The 17,857-nt window shown below is 45.7% G+C and overlaps 1 protein-coding gene across 3 annotated transcripts in view; it reads right to left on the bottom strand.

The window, feature by feature from the left end:
* hecw1b (HECT, C2 and WW domain containing E3 ubiquitin protein ligase 1b) overlaps positions 1–17,857 on the bottom strand; it is a 48,015-nt gene that overhangs the window by 16,966 nt on the left and 13,192 nt on the right. For 2 of the 3 annotated variants that reach the window (XM_083782155.1, XM_083782157.1), the window contains exons 4-24: positions 16,870–16,977; positions 15,992–16,086; positions 14,184–14,259; positions 13,357–13,526; positions 12,772–12,914; positions 12,516–12,616; positions 11,909–12,116; positions 11,119–11,413; positions 10,144–10,317; positions 9,480–9,652; positions 8,854–8,969; positions 8,276–8,469; positions 7,712–7,827; positions 7,342–7,469; positions 6,292–6,363; positions 5,394–5,544; positions 5,066–5,217; positions 1,675–1,808; positions 1,131–1,316; positions 340–474; positions 101–200 (exon numbers count right to left, since the gene is read on the bottom strand). In XM_083782155.1, the coding sequence (XP_083638281.1) occupies positions 101–200; positions 340–474; positions 1,131–1,316; positions 1,675–1,808; positions 5,066–5,217; positions 5,394–5,544; positions 6,292–6,363; positions 7,342–7,469; positions 7,712–7,827; positions 8,276–8,469; positions 8,854–8,969; positions 9,480–9,652; positions 10,144–10,317; positions 11,119–11,413; positions 11,909–12,116; positions 12,516–12,616; positions 12,772–12,914; positions 13,357–13,526; positions 14,184–14,259; positions 15,992–16,086; positions 16,870–16,977 (3,027 nt within the window). The remainder of the gene's footprint in view (positions 1–100; positions 201–339; positions 475–1,130; positions 1,317–1,674; positions 1,809–5,065; positions 5,218–5,393; positions 5,545–6,291; positions 6,364–7,341; positions 7,470–7,711; positions 7,828–8,275; positions 8,470–8,853; positions 8,970–9,479; positions 9,653–10,143; positions 10,318–11,118; positions 11,414–11,908; positions 12,117–12,515; positions 12,617–12,771; positions 12,915–13,356; positions 13,527–14,183; positions 14,260–15,991; positions 16,087–16,869; positions 16,978–17,857) is intronic. The other variant, XM_083782156.1, reaches the window with a different exon arrangement.

Raw genomic sequence — 17,857 nt, 5'->3', positions numbered from 1 at the left:
GAGTAAACGTTGTGCGAGTGTTGTACAGTTGTTGGCGTTATGTGAGTTTGGATTACCGTCTGGTACATTATCTTTCTGGTGTTATGTGAGTTTTGGTTACCTTGTGGAACGTTGTCTTGCTGGTGTTGGTTACGTATGGCTGTTACTAGGCTGTTGCTTGGTCGAGAAATCATGCCTCTAGAACGTGACACGTCCGATGCCTGGGAGGAGTCACACACACACACACACACACACACACACACACACACACACACACACACACACACACACACACAATGTCAAGATGCTCCACCAGTTGTGTGTGTGTGTGTGTGTGTGTGTGTGTGTGTGTGTGTGTACCTCTCCAGCGCTGTAACTGCGTAGTCTAAGCAGGTGTTGTTTATGTGTGAGGTGGTTTGGCAGCTGGCCGTTCTGCAGGGGGATTCGGGGGTCGATGAAGGTGGTCGCTCTGCTGTTGTGATCCACAAAGAAATTCTACAATGGAATGTACATACAATACATGATATTACATTTAATCATTCATACAATGTAATAATACATCAAATTTAAGTATCAATACCACCAGGAATGTATCTGGCACAGGGGACACGGGGGCCCCTGTGGGCCGTGGAACGGACCAGCGTGGGACGCAAACTGGTATTTGGGCTGCAAGACTGTGAACGAAAAAAAAGGGTGGGGCTCAAAAGGCAGGCACTAGGACCACGCGGCCGCTGACACACCATTGAAAGAGGGGGAAGAGGGGGGCGGCTGGGGAGGGCTTTTGGGACCTTTTCACCCTCTCCTTGATCCTCGCCTTGATGTCCAGCACCTGGCCCAAATACAGGCATAAGATGTGCACACAATCTTCTCCGTGGACATATAGCGTCCACATAGTCATATAACGTCATATAAAAGCATATAAGTATGCCGACGTCTCTGACGTTTATAACAAACCAAACCGTTTGTAAATTCTTCAAGATTTGAGCGAGTTATGATCATTTTTGTTTGTCTGTACTGTAGGACTGCAGTAAGATGACCGCCACGTAGCGACGTTGCTCTCCATTGGCCAGCAGCGTGGGTGAGCCATCTAGCCTTTCTTATATATAATATATATATATATATGGTCCCATGCCTCTAAACCAGAGACCCACCTTGCCCTGGGGGTCTGTCTTGATCTCCCAGCCCCGGGGCAGCTCCAGCTGGGCGTCAGAGAAGCGGTTGAGGAAGGTCACCAGGTCGCGGTTGTGCTGGTAGCGTTCAAAGCTCCGGGCGTCTCGCCGGATCTTCAGGATCATGTGTTTAAGACATGTGCTGTTGGTGAACATCCGGTACGCCCCCTAGAGGGACGACATGGGAGAGCAGGCTTCGACACAAAGCAACAGTGACAACTATTCTACAAATGTCTTCTGAATCCCAACCGGTTCCTGAAAAAACCTATGTCGCTTTATATAGTGAGTGATTGAGTGAGTGTGTGTCACTGACATAGTTGAATGAATGAATGAATGAATGAATGAATGAATGAATGAATGAAAGACAGACATAATTAACAAATCTATTAATGAATGAAGGAATGAATGAATGAATGAATGAATGAACGGACGGACGGACGGACGGACGAATGAATCAATGAATGAATGACTGAATGGATGAATAAATTAATGGATGGATGAATGGATGAATGGATGAGTGTCTCACATAGTTGGCGTGCAGCAGGGTGTAGAACTCGGGGTGGGTGATGAACTTGACAGCAGGACTGTGGAGGAGAAGATGCTGCTTCTGGCTGCTGACACTCTGCGAGGAAGAGGAGGGCGAGCCTTCGTCATGAAGCTCTACACACAAAGATACAACACACGCACACGCACACACACACACACACACACACACACACACACACACACAGTCATGTGTATGTAAATATAACAGACAGACAGACAGACAGACAGAGTGTGTATTTAACTATGACAAACACACATTCATGTGTATATAACTGTAACAAACACACAATAATGTGTGTATTTCTATGACCCTCACACAACAAAAAGCTTAGGTCTTGGACATTATGTGACTTGGGACTCGAGACCAATGACTTTATACTTGTACTTAGTGACTCAGTCCCAGTGGTGGTAAAGTAACTAAGTAAATGTACTTAAGTACTGTAGTGTAGCGGTTTCCCAAATAAAGCTTTGGTCACAGGGAGAAACCCTACAAAGGTCCCTGTATAAAATACAGCAACCTACCTAGTTAACTCAGGGATATATATAATAAATCTAATAAATCTGTACATTTCAATACCCTTATTTAACCTCAAAACAGTCAATCACAGTCAAGAATGTCAACAGACACAAGAAAGGTCAGTTTCAAGGTTTGTATTAGAAATAAGCAGTTCAGTTCAGTTCATACTTATAGCACAGTTCAGTTAAGTCCATTTCAGGTTTTCATAATAACCAAAATAACCCAGGTGCCGTGCACCACTGTTGTAGAACCAAAAGAAATAAACTCCATTTCGGGATTTCGTTTAGACCAAACAAAAGAAAAGAAAATAAACAAGGCAACGTCCTGGCGCGTGCGTGTGTGTGTGTGTGTGTGTGTGCGTGTTTGTGTGTAGTGTAGGGTGGTGTTAGCCCCGCTGCTAGCTCCTTGTAGCTCACCAACAGCAAGTTGCAACCCTCAGTAGTTCCTACAGTTCCTCTCAAGACACGCTGGCTCGGATGCTTCCTCTTTGAAAGACACTGGCTACGTTTACATGAAGGGTGATCATTCCGAATAAATACTTCCGAATAAAATACATCCGATGTAATGTTTTTTGCCGCGAGTTTACATGGGAAATGGTCATTCCGAATGAGTGTTTATATGGAGAAGTGATAGAAGACATGATACATGTTAATTCATGTGAAACTACGCCATCTGTTGGACACATAAAATATAGGCAGTTCATTCATTGTGACTGTCTCAAGACTCTCAACAATACAAACATATTACAGACGAAAGACGATACTTTGAAATCCCATCATTTCATTCCGCAGTAGCTTTGAGGCTGCTGGATGGATAGGGGCGGGCATATTATGTTTACCGTCTTTTTTTCCCCACCCGCTGCGGCTCCGCTTCTCCGCTGGGAAGGTGATCATCTCGTTTTTATTTGTACTTTATTATCTACAGCACGGCCAGGGCACGCAACACACTGATTATTATTGTATCGGGTCGCTCGTTATTTTTGAGAGAGAGAGAGAGAGAGAGAGAGAGAGAGAGAGAGAGAGAGAGAGATAGAGAAAGAGACCGTTGAACACACACACACACACACACATACACACAGATCAGGGTTATCGTCATCTGCTGCTGCTCCACGTTTTTTTGTGGATTTCGGATCTGAAAAAAGGAACGAAATAACGCGCTCTATGTGCAAACTCCTCGGCGCGCCTTGGATATGAGCGCCTTGGAGCATGCTCAGAAAGACCAGAATGAACTTACATCCGAATTAGTGTATACATGAGTCCAATTTTCTTTCAATCGCATTGAACATCGGAGTAATCCGGCCAGTGACATCGGAATGGTTTTTAGATCGCATCGAGCGTTTTCATTCGGATGTACGTTTTTGTAGGTGTTTACATAACAACGTTTAATAGGATTGAAATTCTATTCGGAATGAAAAGGGGATTTAGCTGCTCATGTAAACGTAGCCAATGTTGAGTTGCAGCGATGCCGTTTAGACGAGAGGCACCGTTTGTGGAACGTTCCCTAGGACCACCTGGGCTCGACACTGGATTACTGTCAGTCGACCCTCCGGTGTTTCCAGCAATGGAACGGGCATGAACCGCAGACTTTAACTCGCGTTACTAGTAGCCTACTACTGCTTCTAAAGGGGTAAGGGCAAACCTCCGTCTTCACCTCACAGTCTGCACACACAGCCTTCACACTCCGCGCCTCTGTTCAAAGTGACAGCTCCATAGCTGATATGGGCTGGGCTTCTCTGTTGTGGCCAACCAGCGGCACACAACTGGGAACGAAACCGCCAGTCACCGTATGTGTATGGGGAATAAAATGTTTATTATTATTATTGTTTTGGCGGATCGCTACAGTAGTACAATTTTGAAGTATTTGTACTTTACTTGAGCATTTCCAATACTTTTACTTCTACTCCACTACATCTCAGATCCAAATATTGTACTTTTAGTCCACTACAATTATTGTCTCCACCAGTAACGCCGGGGCTCCACCGGGCGCGTTGCTTCTCCGTCGCATGCATCAAAAAACAAACCTGGGCAATTTCAATCACGCAACGCGGGCAGTAGAGCCACCCTTCATTGATTAAAAAGGGAACATTCCCTGATGGAGACATAGACGCGACGCTGACGCGCCCGGTGGAGCCTGGGTGTAAGTTTTCCGTCTGTGTGTCTGTCCGTCCGTCTGTCCGTTAACAGCAAATCTCCGGCACCGTTAATCCGGTCGATGCCAAACTTTGCACACACACACTCCCTGGATGCCAACGACAAACCTCTCCCCCAATTTTTCCAGAACAGCCTGTTATTGCGCCACCATGAGGCAGATTTTTACCTGCACCTTATAACTGCACACGTTGAATGCACACTCCCTAGAGGCAAAGGACAAACCTTTGGCCTATTTTTCTTTTATATTTTGAAACTGTAGATTTTGATTATTATTGCAAAACACACATTAACCACTTCAACCCTATACATTTCGGCCATTTGAAAATAGCCAAAAAAACGTCACGATGTGACACATTGTGAGCGTGTAGACCTTTAATTTTCAAAAGATTTTTGGAAACTTTAAATGGGACATTCTGTATAATGAGAACTTTTACTTTTGGAACTTTAAGTACATTTTAATGCCTTTTTGTACTTTTACTCAAGTACATTTTGAATTCCGGACTTTTACTCAACAGAAAAAGTACTTACTTGACTTTTACGAGTATTTCTACATTGCAGTATTGATATTTTAGTAAAGAAAGGGCCCTTCTGTGTGGAGTTTGCATGTTCTCCCCGTGTCCCCTAGGGTAGATACCCTCACAAAAACATGCAGTAATCCTGGTGTCTAAAACTACCCCATGACTGTTTCTACCCCCTCAACGTACCGGTGTTGGCTGTTTCCGGTGTAGAGTCCGTCTCTCTGCTGTTCAGGGTTTCTCCATCCTCACCCCTCTGTCCCCCACCTTCATCCTCTCCCTCCTCATCCTCACCCCCCCCTCCTCCGTCACAGGCCATGGTGCGCTGGATGGTCTGGTACCTGGACGCGCACACGCACGAGCACGAGCACGCAAAAGCCGTTAACACACTGAACTAAAAACTATCACAAAAATGAATAAAAAGTAAAAACACAACTGAAATTGGAAAAAGTAAGTTAAAACTAAATAAACACAATGTTCAAATAACATTCTAAACTATAAGCTCTATTCGTGGTACCTTCTGTTGAGTTGTTCCATCTGGTGGAGAGATCCGGAACGTCTCATGCCATCGGGCGTAGCAGCGGTGGTGGGTCTCTGCCAGGTGGTGGTCCTGTTGACGTGGTCCACGTAGAACACCCGCCCATGACTGTCCACACGCGCCTCCCAGCCTACAAATATATATAATACACCCCATGACTGTCCATACACGCCTCCCAGCCTACAAATATATATAATACACCCGATGACTGTCCACACGCGCCTTCCAGCCTACAAATATATATAATACACCCCATGACTGTCCACACACGCCTCCCAGCCTACAAATATATATAATACACCCCATGACTGTCCACACGCGCCTTCCAGCCTACAAAAAAATATAATAATAATAATAATAATAAAAATAAAAAAATATATATATCCCATGACTGTCCACACACGCCTCCCAGGCCAGCCTACAAATCATACTATAATTAACCGAATGTCTGAGTGTCTGTGTGTGTGTGTGTGTGTCTGTCTGTCAGAAACAGTGCCATAACTCCTTACTGCCTGCACCAATCACTCCCACTTTTCACACAGGCATTGACCATATGCATATGGAGGGCATAACGAAGCCCTTTTTTCGATTTGACACATTAATGATTATTAATTTATTTATTAGTCAATTACAAACGCACCCGGGCGCAGTACCCTTCGGCCACAAGGGGGAGCAAATATCTCACAACGGGTAAGGACTAGTATATATAATACAGCATCAGATCAGTATCTCTGTGTGCATAGAGTCCATTGACTCAGCACACTTCCGCCACCGAGTCAACTCGAGTCAGTCACTACAATGCAAAGAAATAAGATAATTTCATGAAGAAAAAAAAACTGTGCTCCTGTGTGTGTGTGTGTGTGTGTGTGTGTCTTACTAGAGGGTAGAGGTTCATCTATGGTGGGGTAGTGATGGGGGTGTGGCCTCAGGGCAGGAAGCTGACCAACTGCTGGAAAACAAGATGACATATCTGATGCCACAGAAATGCAACAATGTTTTTCACAAACTTGTTACACACAAACCTGTATCCACACAAACCTGTTACCACAGAACCATGTTACACACAAACCTGTTGCCACAGAACCACGTTACACAATTTACACAAACCTGTTGCCACAGAACCACGTTACACACAAACCTGTATCCACACAAACCTGTTACCACAGAACCACGTTACACACAAACCTGTATACACACAAACATGTTTCCACAGAACCACGTTACACACAAACCTGTATACACACAAACATGTTGCCACAGAACCACGTTACACACAAACCTGTATCCACACAAACCTGTTACCACACAGCCATGTTACACACAAACCTGTTTACCACACAACCATGTTAAGCACACCTGTTACACACAAACATGTTACCACACAAACATGTCAGGCTACCACACAACCATGTTACACACAAACCTGTTACCACACAAACACGAACACAAACACACAAACACACTTTGTCAAGTAAAGATGAAGTTATTAACCCATTTTGGGCGGGAACCCATTTTGGTGTTAGCAGATCTACAAGCTCAGAGCGCGTGCGCTACGAGCTTGTAGGTCTGCTATTTTTTTTAAATCGAAGAACGACACATGGAAACATAGCTTTTTCAGAAAACTGTCGGGATGTAGAAGACATTTTTAGAATCTGATCTCAGGTCAGAATGGGTTAAATGTCTATTAATAACCCTGCCCTGTGCAATTAGTGTTCAAGAAGCCTTAAAGCCAAACGTTTATGTTCCAAAGTTCCCAGCGGCTCAAACTCAAATAAGTTGGTAATCGCAATTATTGTTGTTAAGGTATAGAAATATCAGGGAACTTATGAGCCATGCCATTGGTCAGAGGTATAGAAAATTTGAAATATCATGGAACTTACGAACCATGCCATTGGTCAGAGAGGTATAGAAATATCATGGAACTTACGAGCCATGCCATTGGTCAGCGGTGAGCGCTGTGGGCTTTGATCCTGGGTGGGCGTAGTCACCTGTTGCCATGGCGATGCGTTGTCGCCGTCCATATCGTCCTCATCTTTATCCTCATCATCATGTGACCTGCACACACACACACACACACACACACACACACACACACACACACACACACACACACACACACACACACACACACACACACACACACACACAGCGGATTACGTTAAAATGATACTTGTGTGTGCGTGTTTGTGTGCACGCGTGTGTGTGTGTGTGTCACTGCCCCGCCGACAGGGAGGGAGAAAGGGTACAGTTTGTGTGCGTGCAAGTGTGTGTGTGTGTGTGTGTGTTCGTGCACAGACCTGTTATGAGTGTAAAAAGAGTGACTGCAGCACGGTGCACACTCATCTTCATCATCATCCTCATCATCCTCCTCATCACCACGGCGTCTTCCTCGCCGCCTCCCTCTCACCTGACCCTGCACGAGGATGTTTACAAGTTTATGCACATATTTAAATGCTAATTTAACCCAAAGAAAGAGATCGATTCTACAAATGCCTTCTAAATCAGTGGTTCTCAAACTTCTTTGTGTAAAGGACCCCCCCTTGCACCCTTCAATCTAAAATGACACAGACCCTTTCCCGGTTTTAATGGGTAACTTTCCTCTTCTAAACCGGGTTGACTGTAAAAATGTAAAAGTGGTGTGTAAAGACTGTAAAAAGACTGTAAAAGACTGTAAAAATGGTACCCAATGCCTCCCTGCCTGGCACTCAGCATCAAGGGTTGGATTGGGGGGTCAGATGAACCACAAAATAAATGCTTCCCGAACTCACCACTCCAAGAGATGGGTAAAATGCGGAGAACGAATTTCGCATACAGCAACGTATGTGACAAATAGTAGGACTTTGACCTTTAAATTTAGTTACCTGTGGGTGTCTTCCCTGCTCGTCCAGCAGCAGTGCCAGGTCGGACAGACGCTCCACAGACAGCGAGCGAGGGAGTGTGCGTCTGGGTGCGTCTGAGGGGCTCAGCGGCTCCGCTAGCTTCTCATCGTTATCACAGCTGCCCGACGCACCGACGGGTGAACTCAAATCCCTGCTGCTCAGCACATCCTCCGGCCCTGGAATAGACAGTTAGCCGGATTTTGGACCAGTCTGGAAAATAAATGCTTACCAGTGCTTTTCCAAATGTGATGACCTATTGCCGTGTTTAGCTCAAGGAGTGATTTTTGTGCAATGGACTCATGAAATCATCATAAAAACCCTAAGTGGCCTAGTTTGACCCATCATCACATGCTACTTAAAGCTGAATTAAAAAGTGTACAATTTGCCTGCATATAGGTTGTTAATGGTACCCCCACTTTCAGTAGCTGTCACAAAGTTTCCCAAGGGAGCTGGGTTGGAACAAATTCAGAGGTGATAGTAGACCTTTAGGAACACATTTTCTTTCCCTAACTAAAACGGTAAAAAGTGCTGAGCCACTGTTTGGGAAACAGTGGTCTAACCTGCATGTGCGCTGGTGTCCATTGAGGGGTCCCATCCGTTGGTGTGGAGCGGGGTTCCATCAGGCTGGGCGGAGGGCAGGCTGTGGAGAAGATGGTGGATTCTGATGTAGTGGGACCTGGAGAGCGTACACGCACACGCACACGCGCACACACACACACCAAGTCACTACCCCCCTCCCTCCATACATCTTTGACAACCATTATAATGTACACCAGTGCTTCTCAAACTTATTTTTAGTGTGGTGGCACATTTCTTCTACACACGTGTTGCTCCTCCTCCTACAGAAAATAGCTGATCTATCTTGCCGGCACACAGCTGGTATGAATCAGTCATTTATGACACCATTGATGCCCGCCAAAATAATACACTTCAGTCGACTCAAGGCCTAGTTTTAGGTGATGAGGCACCTCATAACCACCTCATAACCACCTCATCACCGAAAACTGGTAGTATGAATATCCCTTAAATAAACTGTAGATTTCGTCAACAAAAACTAAATGTAGACTGAAACCGAAACATTTCAGAGGACCAAAAAACAACAACTCAAAATCTAACTTTTCGGTCAAACTTTTACACTGGTTTGGTGAACTAATCCCTTCCAAAGCGGCGACCTTTTTGCACCGACCTGGGGGTCTCTGGCTCCTCGCACGCCGAGGCGATGACGGTCTCCAGCTGGGACACGGGCAGGGAGCAGGGTCTGCTTCTCTTCCTGGGAGCGCCGGTCCTGATGTGGACGACCCCCCCTCCCCCTGCTCCGTCCACTGCTCCATCCCTCTGACTCCTACTCTCCTCCGACCCCTGGTGGGGCAGTAGCACAAGTATACACTTACACCAGTGGTTCCAAACTGTGGATCATTCGGGACCCCCATGCAGGGAGATACCCACGTTAACATCTTTATTTTATTTCCTTGTTTTATTTGTGCAATGTTGTTTAGGCTCCGTAGTTTTCTCACTCAACAGTAAACAAAGCAAGTTTAAGTGTATACAGGGTATCTGCACATTTCTAAAGTTACAATTGAATTACTGATATTTAGTCAACTAAAACTAGACTAAAAGTAAAACATTGCAAAATATAACTCAAACTAAATGGTATTTTATTTCACAGACTATGACTAAAGCCCCATTCACACCAAGAAAAGCGAATACATTCATTTGCTTTTTATGTCAACGTAATTTCTATGCAAATCAGCGTTTACATTTTTATCAGCTTGTAGAAAAGGCTGCTTTTTTCTCCCCTAGCCTATCTACATGGATACGTTGTGAGTTTGTAGATTGGCAGAAGTCCCTACCTCCTGGGTCTCTCCACTCTTCTCCTCTCTCCGTCTCTCCCTCGCTTCTTTTTCTCCATCTTCTCTCGTTGTGACGTCTTCGGTTTGTCTGTGGTGGTCCGCCAGTGTGAGCTGGGACCCCCTGGGGCCGACCTGGCCCTCCGCCTGGGGCCTTGCCGACCTGGCGCCGTTCTCCTGCAATAGAAATTATGCCAGTTGTCATTATACTTGTAAGGTCTAGCCCATGGGTCTTCAACAGGGCAACAACACCGTTATAGGTGAAGGCGCGCTCTACTCAGGAAGTCTCTGTAGCTGATGAGTGCAGATTCTTGAAGATCAATGGAAAAAGGGGAATATCTGCACTCTCTTAATACAGTTTGAGTTTCTTTATTTCATGAAATCACAAGCATCTTCAACAGGGCATTCAGGGACCCCTGGGCGCTTGGGCAGTGGTTCTCAAACATTTTTCATTTCAAGGACCCCTGAATTAAATTTGGCCGCATACTTAATTATTTGTTTAATTCAGTGAGATGGGGGCTTTTGTTATGAGCAGTGATCAGCACCATTCGCGCATACCCCTTAGCTCTCGACAGAAACTTGTGATGCGAGACAAAGTCACAAATGATTTACGATCATCGGGCTGCGCGACGGCTGACCATGGACAGTGCTCAAAGATTTAGAGATACAGGGCTTTGAAAATCTTGCTTTTAATGGATTTAATGGAGCCTGGATGTAAAAAATGCCATAGCTGGTGGGGACAGAGGCGCTCCATAGCAACCGGAGCAATGCTAAAAGGTAAATTGACGGTCACCGCTTTCATATATGGATTAGACGAGTGGTACGAACATGTTCGTTGATGGCTGATGCCGTACCCAAGCCTAGGGGGTACGATTATATCCATAGATAACACATAAAACATTGTGAGTACTTTTTTTCCTACCACTAGGTAAAGGTGTTGAGTAAAGGTGGTGAGTTACTCTTCCACCAGGTGCCTACCTCCCTCTCCTCCTCCTCCGCGCCTCCCGGCGCTAGTCTCTGGAGGCAGACGGCACGCTCCTGCTCCTCTTCCAGGAGGAAAGGCTGCGGGGTGGAAGGAGTGTGTCTGCTCCCATCCTCGCTCATCTCATCCAGGGTGGGGAGGAGAGGAGACAGTCCTCCCGACCCGTTGGACGTTCCGCCAAAATCGTCCTCCTCCTTATTCACACCAGACGCTGCTTCTCCCGGGAAAGCACCTCCCCCGCCTCCGGAGCTCTGCTCTGCATCTTCCCCCGATAAATGCGCCGACATACTGCTGGGCAAAGAGGGCAGGGTTATTAGACATACCGCTGGGCAAAGAGGGCAGGGTTATTAGAGTAAAAGCTCTATTACGAGAGCAAGTTCTGCATTGGCACTGCCCTCACGATTCAATTTGATTACAATTCACCAGTTAACGATTCACACCTTTCTATATTACAGCACAACATGGCAAATTCATATTTGATACAGATTTTTCTGGAGAAAATTCTACAACTACAATTCCCGGGTCTGAAATCAATGTCGCTAATAAAATGTGTCCGAAATCAAAGTCGCTACTAAAATATGTCACGCTCTGTCAAGACAACAAGCATGGGCATGTATGTTGTGTGTGGCGGGTAGCAGCCCTGAAATGTAGCCTTTTGGGTTGTTGAGTGTTGTGAATGAGTTAAAAAAAAGAAAGAAAAAAGAGCAAACCTGCTTTAAAAAATAATAATAAATGGAAAACAGGAAGAAAAAGACACATGAAAAAAAAATCCAAAAGTATTATCACCTGGCGCAAAGGTTTTCGTATGAAACTATAGTCATTTCCGCAGAGTCTCCGGGCTGGGCGGTGTCCAAGGGCAGGTACGGGGCGCCTGCACCCATGCTGAGGGTGTCATCAGCTGGGTGGGCAGGCCTGGAGGCCTGGGTGTCTCTGTGGGGCGTGGAGGCGGAGCGAGCTGGGGAACACTCGGTACTGAGAGTTGTGTCTTCATCGTCTGAAATACACACATTGTAATGGTTCATAAGGTCGTCTTTACGGAGTTGGAGAGAAGAAGGAAGTCGGCATGCTTGGCTGAACCACACTGAGTCGTTATGCGAGTCGTCGACCTGGACCACACTTTGAGACCCACTGGTGTAGCAGAGTGTTTCCAGTGAGCCAACATACACACCATCTGTACCCTGGCTCTGTTTGACCAGAATGGAGCCTTAATTAGCATACTTAAGTATTAAGTATTTCTTTCTAATATGGCTGCTATGCATTGAGCCTATAAAATGCATCTCCTGGGCACTGACACATAGTGTGTCGTACTTCCTTTCTTCTCTCTCCAGTGAACACACGCACGCACACATGCGCACACACGCACGCACACATGCGCACGCACACACGCACGCACCTGCATGGATGGCGGAGGTGATTTCAAAGCGAAATTGCAGCTGACCACTGACGTGTTCCGTTGGCAGCCTGCGACCCAGAGAATAACTGACCACACGATCCCTGGAGAGAACACATTTTATCACAGTTTTTATTCCAAAATATATATTTACAATTTTATTGAATACAATACGTGTGTATATTTCCAGGGGGGTTCGCAGCCACATACAGACAGTGTAGAGGTCCTTGGCATGCATTAGATCAACGTGTGGTCTCACCCGAGGGCGTGCTTCTCCAGCAGCCTCTGCACAGGCATGGACAGTTTACCCAGGAAGCGTTTGATGATGGGACGACTTTTAGCAAACTTATCCTTCACCTCCACCTCAAGGACATCAGTGGGAAGAGACACGAAACTGAACCTCTGGGAGACAGAGCGAGAGAGAGAGAGAGAGAGAGAGAGTTTTCTCCAGATGTTTGAGTGCTGAATGTTTAGAAAGAAATAACCCTATGGCTTAATTGTATTTGGCTGATATTGTATTGTGTGTGTGTGTGTGTGTGTGTGTGTGTGTGTGTGTGTGTGTGTGTGTGTATGTGTGTGTGTGTGTGTGTGTGTGTGTGTGTACAAAATGATTGTCCAGCCTTTTTTTTATTACAGTATTAGTATTAGCAAATGACAGATTTGTTTTTTATCAATTCTCTTCAAAGATCCTGTATTTTCTTCTCTTTTTTGTACGCGCCCTCTGCTGTTTGCATCACGATTCAAATTGTGATTTAATTGTGATTTAAATTGTCACCAGTTTAAATCGATTTTAATCGACTTCCGATAATGACATGCCTAGTATAGTGCATGCATGCGTGCATACCTCTCTCTTCCACTGGGGGGTGGTGGTGTTCAGAACGATCCCTGAGCGTTTGTCCTGTCCGTGGTGAGGTAAGGAGGGGAAGATGCTGTGCTTGCCGGGCTGGATGCTGATCTTCAGGTACGGGTCAGGGTTGAAGAACATGCCCTTCTTTAGGCCCACCGCCTGGAAGTCTGTAAAACATCACTAGGGCTGTCACCATTACACATTTAAGTGACAAGACACACAGTATAAGTGTCCTGCGAGGCAGTGTGAGCTTTTAGATCAATGAGGGCTGAAAGGTTTGGGAACCCTTGCACTAAAGCTATATGGATACATTTTCGATCATTTTTTTCCACTGACGAAAAACAAAATAAAAATGAATAATGCTGCGTTCACACAGTGGCAGATGTGAATATGCAAAGCTACACAGCATATTTGTAGCTTTGTATCTTTGTAGCTGTAGTTAAATGAGCTCAGCTTTTTGTAGCTTTAGTAGCTTTTGCAGCAGCTACAAACGTTGGAACGGTTGGATGTATCTTTGTAACTTCATGTCGCTGGCTTCCATTGAAAATTTATGTTGGACTGTATCTTTGCGACTGCCCGTCTGAACGCAGCATAAGACAAGTCCTGTTATGCTTGGTTGTGCACAGGTGTTGAACATATCATAGCTATCTTCAAGCTCGCACCGTCGCACGTCACAAGCTCTTGTTAATACTTTTCATTGGTTATTCATTCCGAAGAGTGGTGCGTTATTTTGGTTCATTACTACTGTTAAGTACATAAATAATTAGAGTTTACTATAAAAAAGGCAGCGAGTTGTGGTGCTGCATGCATGCGTGCGTGCGGACCTGACAAAGTGAAGCTGATCAGTCTTCTAGTGCCCTGGGACTGAGACACCTCCTCTGTAGACGACTGTCTGAAAACCTGCGCACGCACGCACACACATATACACACACACACACACACACACACACACACACACACACACACACAAAATGGTAAATGGTGCATTTATATAGCGCCTTTATCCAAGGCGCTTTACATAGATTACATTCACCGATTCACACACACATTCATTCACCGATGGCGGCGGAAACCATGCAAGGCGCCAACCAGCACATCAGGAGCAATTAGGGTTCAGTGTCTTGCTCAAGGACACTTTGACACTAACTCTTGGGGAGCCCGGGATCGAACTGGCAATCTTGCGGTTACCATCTAGCCACTCTACCCCTGAGCCACTGCCGCCCCCACATTATGTCTGTCTGTCTGTCTATATCTCTGTCTGTCTGTCTATATGTCTGTCTGTAAGATAATCAGATCAGTCAGTCAGCCAGTCAGCTGTGCTTCAGGTCAGCAGTTCCACATGTCAGTCCAAATGTCAACCATATAAAGGTTTAAACACTTGCTGTTCTAATCTGTGGAGAAAAGGAAACACAGCTCCAGGGCTGGAGGCTTAGCAAATGCTTCTTCCTAACAGCTGTCAGTCAGAGCACTATCAATTAGGGATGCACCGATGTATCGGCCACATATCGTCAAATAAAACTGACATTAACCGATGGCAGTAGCCGATATTTATCTGTTATTGATTAAGCATACACTTTGCGTTGGCTGTGTTGGTGTGTTGGTTATCTGCAACCTACCAAGCTGTAGAATATGAACATTTATTTCTTGTATTGAAGATGTATTTTGTTTTCCTGGCGCAAAAGGGGGAAATAAAAACAACAAAAGCTAAATAAACACATATCGGCAGCAGTTGAAGCCGTCAAGCCTACTGGTCAAATAACTGCAGGTGGGCCCTGCATATAGCATGAGGAAACCCCACGCAGCTGGGTGTCAGGTGAAAAGGACTCCTCATGCATGGAAGGAAGCATGAGGTCAGTCCGTTGCTCTCCCCAGGTTGGCAGAAGGAGTCTAGCCCCCAGGATTACAGTTGACACTGGATAAAAGAAAATGGCTTACAAAAATTGTGGGATAAAAAAAGTTGGAGAAGAAAATAAGAAAACTTAGGATTTAGAACAGTAGTTCATCGAAAATAGCAGATACATAAGCGTGTGTGTGGACTTCCAGGCCCATGAGAGCGGCTGTGGAGTGTGGAGGGTGCAGCGTCACCGGGAGAGACCCGGTGAGTCGGCAACTTCCCTACGGCAAGCGGAAACCGCGTGTTGTCACCGGGCGGCGGTGTGAGACGGCTCCGTTCTCTCTGATGGTCCAGCCTGGGACATGTCCACAGACAGTTGTGGGAGCGTTTCGAACTCTCAACAGCTTGGAGTGTCCATAGGATGAGGCAGAAGGACTTGCGAGGTGTTGTACTGTTCCTGTTGTACTGTCTATGCCACCATATGAGACTAAGCCTAGTCCTGAGCACCGCCGTGTGAACGAATATGGCTATCAGAGATGCTGCTGAGTGACATTCTTGCTGTATCATGATTCCAAACATGTGTCATAGGCTTGTGATTGTAACCTAACTGCACCCATAATGTTTGTGTCCTTGTATGCATTTTCCTTTTAAAGTGTGGACCAAATAAAATAATTCAAGTGTGTGTGTGTGTGTGTGTGTGTGTGTGTGTGTGTGTGTGTGTGTGTGTGTGTGTGTGTGTGTGTGTGTGTGTGTGTGTGTGTGTGTGTGTGTGTGTGTGTGTGCGTGAGTGTGTCTGACCGGTGCAGAGGGGTTCTTGATGGTGATGGTGGGGGTGGTGGCTCTCAGCGCTCCGCTCACTCCGTGGTAGTACTTAAAACACACCTGGGTCTCAGCTGCACACACACACACACACATGTACACACACATGTACACACACATGTACACACACACACACACACACACACACACACACACACACACACACACACTAACACAATGTAGATATACACACACACTCACACACACACACACACACACACACACACACAATGTAGATATGTATCAGTGTTAGTCTGTTAAGTGCCTGTTTTGACCGATATTTTACGACAGTGGTTTTCAACCAGTGGTCCTTGAGGAGGTTCCAGGTGGTCCCCAGCTAAATGATGGAGTTGGTAACCAAATGGACCCTTCTAGATCGTTAACTCTTGAGAGCAGAAAATGAAACCAAATGGAACCTTACGGGTCCATTTGGTGTCATTTTACGCTCTCAGTTACATTTTTGAGTGGTGCAACCACTCCTACAAGCAGCAATGTCCGTGTACCTGTTTGTGTACCTGTGTGAGCACGAGTATGTGACTTATTTATACCAGTAGGGGGCACCAGAAACAGAGAGAGGGGTATTGCTGTGCCTGCTAATGAGAGAGAGAGAGAGAGAGAGAGGGGGGGGGGGGGGGGGGGGAATTGCACCACTCAGTTTACACAGGTGTAAACTGAGTTGCAGATGTTGAACATCTGCATCTGCAATATACACAATTAGAGAATGTGAAATAATTGTTATTTTGGTCAACATCTAGCAACATATATTTTTCAGAAAACATTTGTAGAATCAGCCTCAGGTTAAAGTGTAGTGTAGCGTTAGCGTGTTGTTGTGTGGTGCGTGTGTGTTGTGTACTTACGCTCTACAAAGTAGGAGTTGGCCTCGATCTTCCATCTGATCTGACCTTTATGGGATCCATTTACCCCTCGATTCTTATACTCTACAAAGTTCTCTGACTGCACTTCATCTGAGACAGACAGACAGACAAGTTTGTATTACTATACTTGGGAGGACATCAAAATGTTAGAACAACATCAACAAGTTTGTAGATTGGCTATTGTCCGGTGCGCGACACCAGCATGCAACTGAAGCATCTGCATTTCAAAGAGACAAAACCCAAAACAATCTAACCTCTGAATGTCTAATCCTAACGCTAAATGCCCAACCTGAATCTCTTCCAACTCTTTTTCAACTTTTCCTACTGCATTTTTGAGTGGTGCAACCATTCCCTTACGGAGCTATATGTGTGGGTGGCTGGGTGGGTGGGTGTGTATGAGCATGAAAACGGCATGGTTGTTTTTCACCACCTGTGCGCAACCTAACACACACACAAACACACACGCACATATTAACTGTATATATGATGCTTTTGGGTGTGCCAGTACAGTACAGTACAGTAGAGGGACCGCCACACGGTATCTCTGTCATTTCTCAACCGTTTCGGACGCGGGGCAGCGCGCCGGAACTGGGCCGGCTCCCTGGGTGCGTTCCTGTGGGTCTGGAACTCCCCCCCCCCCACCCCCGGGGACCCCCACATGGTAACTATCATTTCTCTACCGTTCCGGACGCGCGGCGGGCGGGGCAGGACACACACACACACACACACACACACACACACACACACACACACACACACACACACACACACACACACAAACGAAGGATCAGTGTCACATATTTGTGGGAAAGGCCATGGAAGGTAACTCCTGATTGTGTTTCAAATCAGTCAATGACAAGAACGATATATATTTATGTGATTAGATCCCTCCAGGCTATGGGATACCAACCCGTTCTTACCCAAACACAGTGAAATAACATGGCTTGGCAATTCCGTACCTACACTAACA

This window comes from Protomyctophum parallelum (genome assembly GCF_964188405.1).
Source record: "Protomyctophum parallelum genome assembly, chromosome: 14".
Taxonomy (NCBI): Eukaryota; Metazoa; Chordata; class Actinopteri; order Myctophiformes; family Myctophidae; genus Protomyctophum; species Protomyctophum parallelum.
This window is presented reverse-complemented; position numbering and strand designations above follow the sequence as displayed.